Source organism: Triticum aestivum, chromosome 6D, assembly GCF_018294505.1.
Source record: "Triticum aestivum cultivar Chinese Spring chromosome 6D, IWGSC CS RefSeq v2.1, whole genome shotgun sequence".
Lineage (NCBI taxonomy): Eukaryota > Viridiplantae > Streptophyta > Magnoliopsida > Poales > Poaceae > Triticum > Triticum aestivum.
This window is the reverse complement of record NC_057811.1, coordinates 164,757,789-164,761,762: the sequence shown is the minus strand read 5'-3', so window position 1 is coordinate 164,761,762 and position 3,974 is coordinate 164,757,789. Positions and strand designations below refer to the sequence as shown.

Below are 3,974 nucleotides of genomic sequence, written 5' to 3'. Positions count from 1 at the left end.
ATACCTAGGAAGCCGCGAGCTTTGTTCATCTCCAATAGCCTTGTGGCGTCTTCAGCATTGGGAGATCCCAAATACTCCTGGCCAAGCACTTGCACAATTCCGACTGCGAAGCGCTTGACACACATGATGGGGTAGGTGGAGTTGCGCGCGAGTGCTCGAGAGTCCAACGCGCGGGAGCGGGCACAACAAATAAGCGGCGCGCGATGGCGTTTCGCCCGGCGCGCTGAGCTGGATATGCCGCACGCGCGGTTTTTGCGTCTCCGCTGAAACGCCGAAAGCGGTAGCGCACGCGCAAAAATCATTAATTTTTCAGCGCGGCTGTTGGAGATGCTTGCGGATCCAAGAGACGAGAAGCACGCAGGCACATGTTATGTCAAGCCATCAGCTCATCACCCAGTCCATGCCTGGCATGTATGGAAAACGACGTACTCCCTCCGTCCGGAAATACTTGTCATCAAAATGAATAAAAGAGGATGTATCTAGATATATTTTAGTTTTAGATACATCCCTTTTTGTCTATTTGAATGACAAGTTTTTTCGGACGGAGGAAGTACCCATCTACACACGAGCCGATCGATCTTGGTTTTCCTCCGGCTTTTCCTGTCACGCGGCAGCTCCCATCGTATACGTTACCCCTCTCCCTGCGGCCTGCGCGCATGCGGCCGGAGACCGGAATGGTGGAGCGTTGAAACCGAGCAGAGAGGGGCCCTGGACAGCATGGTGGTCACGGCCCGAGGAAAACGACGGGTCATGCCGTGCCCGCACCAGGCGATCTCACTGTATGCATGCACATCATCACATGCATGGAGAAGATTGCACTCGTCTTTAATCTTTTTTCTTGTTCGTCTCTTTCTCTACGCATGCATGCACCTTCACTTTATTTATCCATGTCGCGTTGATACAGGCAGGGCGGTCATGAAAGCTGTATGACCAATCACTTCACCTCAATCCTCATCATCATGGTCATGCATCAAGCCCATGACGTGGCCACCTGCGTCGGCCGGCCGGATCTTGATCTTTTGGTAGTCTACTACGTAGTACGTATGGTCGGTCTCGGTGTGTACAGTGGTACTCCTACTGCCTGGCTTGTTTATAAAGACGCCGAGGTGGCCGGGGGACAGGGAAACAGGCTCACAGCACCTGAGTGACCGCTGATCCAAGGTGACAGCACGTGGGACGGTATGAACAAGCTGGAGCTGGACGACGGCATGGTTGCCGGCAACGGCGACGTCGGACAGCGCACCGCCGTGGCAACTTTGATGCCACCCGCTGCTACTCATGTTCCTGTTGCCTCCACCATGGGTACGTACGTGCTTGTTCGTGCAGTGCGCATGCACTATATTACTTCCATAGCTTCACTGCATGCATGTTGCTGACTTGGATCCATCGGCGCTTGCTAGGTGCCGCCGGGGGCTTATTCACAGCGGCGCAATGGGTGGAGCTGCAATGGCAGTCGCTCATCTACAACCACATGGCGGCATCGTCGCCCATCCCCTCATACCTCCTCTTCTCCAATATCAACCCGGCAGCCGCCGCCGCCGCGCCTACCCAAGCTCCGTCGTCGTGCTACTGCTGCTACAACACCCCCCTGCTTGTCCACCATTACCAGGCCCAGCAGGCAGCGCAGATGTCCATGCTGCTGCAGTGCATGCAGCAGGCGGTGGCGCGGAGGAGGTGCGGCCGTACAGACGGCAAGAAGTGGCGCTGCGCCAGGGACGCCGAACCCGACCAGAAGTACTGCCAGCGCCACCTGAACCGCGTCGGCCGGACACGGCCACCTCCCCCTGCAAGAAAGCAACAGCACCAGCATGCAGCTGCTGCGGTGGATGCTCATCATCGTGACCGGAACAAGACTGCCATGACCGCCTCTGCGGCCACTCATACCAGTCATGGTAACAAGTCTTCCGGGAATGCGATGCGGGAGGACGACGACGACTACTCGCGAGGCCTCTTGGACTTCACCGGTGGAGTTTGCCTCCCGGAGCAGCGAGAGAACCGGCTCAGCCTCAACTACGACAACATTGCCGAGCTCTACTGCAATAGGCAGGTGGCCGCCACGCCCACGGCCCCAGCATCGGCGGCGGCGTCAGCAACGGCCATGGACGACGACGCCATCGATCATGGGGCAGCAGCAACCTGGGTGGGCATCGGGGGACCCCTCGGCGAGGCTCTCGGTCTCGCCGTAGAGATTCAGTGGCCTGCTGGCTCCACCTAGCTCCATGCATGATGCTCTAGAGCAAGTCGAAGTGTATCCGTACCGGCGTGTACCTCTAGGCTAGGCTACTACCGGAGTACTACTGTAGGAAAGGGGTTCAAAATAGCAAGTTCTTTTTTCTTAAATCTGAGAGTGCTCGATAAATATCCCCAACCGTGTTATATTCCAAAAAAAATAAAAAATCCTCAACCCCGTTTGCCAAGAAGACCTCCAGAAAAATATAAATAATGTAATCACTTTACTGTTGTGTGGTGACACATCAAATGCTCCTTGCTCTCCATTGAACTCCAAACCAAATAAGGAACACAAAAGAAGTGTGGTGCTGCATTCAAATTCTTCCATTGGACGCTGCGTTCAAATTCTTCACAGAAAATAAGGAACAAAAAAAAAGTAATAACGTAATTACTTTACCCGTGTGTGGTGCTGCGTTCAAATTCTTTCATTTTTTGTGAGGGAGGTATTGCGTTAGCCATGGATTTGAACCTCCAAAGGTTACACATTGCACCGGGCTGTCTGAATGTGGTCGATGATGTTGTCGCAAAGCAGAGTGGTGAATATAAAGGTGTGATCAATGATATTGTAGCATCTCGATCTTCTTTCACTTTTGTGTACTTTCATCCATGAAAAAAGAGGCTCCGCTATCTAGCTAGGCTTGCTTCTTCTTTATATCAGGGTAGACACACATGGCTTGGTCTATCGCATGATACTCTATATTTCGATGATCATTAATCAATAAACCTAGTGAATTGTGCTAAAAATATCACGGAGAGCTCCTTTTTTGAGCAAAACATAGCTAGTCTCTATTGATCAATAATAACGTTTACAGGAACAGCTGCAGGGTCATGAGGTGAGCCTAGCCACACATGCCTCCCTAGAGGAAGAGACACATCAAATCTAGCTATGCTATGAGCTTCAACATTCGAGGCTCGAGGTTCAAAAGCAAAATTACAAGAAGTAAGAATGGTTGCAGTTCCTGCAATCTCTTTAACTATTCCTCCATAGTTTCCCCCTGCTCTTTCATGGATATGATATGACCTGTTTGCAATCCGAAGATATGTGAATATGTTGCATAGCTAAGTCTTGTTCCACGGAGAGGGCTCTCCTACATGTCAGCGCTTCCAATGCAAACAGATCTAACAATCCATGTATAACCAAAACCAAAGAACCCAGATATGTGCCATCTCTATCGCGGCAGATAGCAGCAGCAACACCCGCATTGCGGTTCACCGAGATAGCAACGTCAACGTTAATTTTCACCACACCGACACCTGATGGAATCCAACGCCTCACTGGGGCAGCAACCGTTATTTCATGCGATTTAGATTGAGCATTGATCTGGTCCATTTCCGAAATGAAACTTGAGGCAAACCTGTGTGTCTCATATGGGCTCTGATTTATCCCCTCATGAATAAGCTTCCTCCATGCATACCAGATCGCCCATAAAGTGACACACATCCTGGCCAGTTCCTCATGATTTAACACCTCCATCATGGAGAAAAGCCATGCTCTCACTGATGAAACAGTCATGGCAATCATATGTTCTAGTAGATCGTGATCTACCAAAACCCACACACGCCTTGCCATCATGCACTCGAGAAGACAGTGCCTCCAGGAATCATGTGCTCCGCAAGCAAAGCATTCATCATGGTGGGACATTTCCCCATGCTTGCGAACATCTTCGGTAGGAACTGAATTCATTGCCAATCTCCAAAGGAACATCTTGACCTTTGCCGGTACTGAAACCTTCCACAAAGTAGCC

General features: G+C 51.2%; 1 protein-coding gene across 1 annotated transcript; it reads left to right on the top strand.

Annotated features, from left to right (window-relative positions):
* Window positions 1-1,155: 1,155 nt before the first annotated feature.
* Window positions 1,156-2,352, top strand: LOC123141390 (growth-regulating factor 6-like). The gene is made up of 2 exons (XM_044560555.1): window positions 1,156-1,302; window positions 1,401-2,352. Exons 1-2 carry the CDS (start codon window positions 1,182-1,184, stop codon window positions 2,213-2,215), a joined length of 936 nt encoding a protein of 311 aa, XP_044416490.1. The 5' UTR covers window positions 1,156-1,181; the 3' UTR covers window positions 2,216-2,352.
* Window positions 2,353-3,974: the final 1,622 nt, after the last annotated feature.

Bases quoted from the DNA above. Each gene is read 5' to 3' on its own strand.
- LOC123141390 (XM_044560555.1), top strand. From the start codon at position 1,182: ATGAACAAGCTGGAGCTGGACGACGGCATGGTTGCCGGCAACGGCGAC. The intron at 1,303-1,400 runs GTACGTACGTGC...GGCGCTTGCTAG, and splicing joins TCCTGTTGCCTCCACCATGG to GTGCCGCCGGGGGCTTATTC.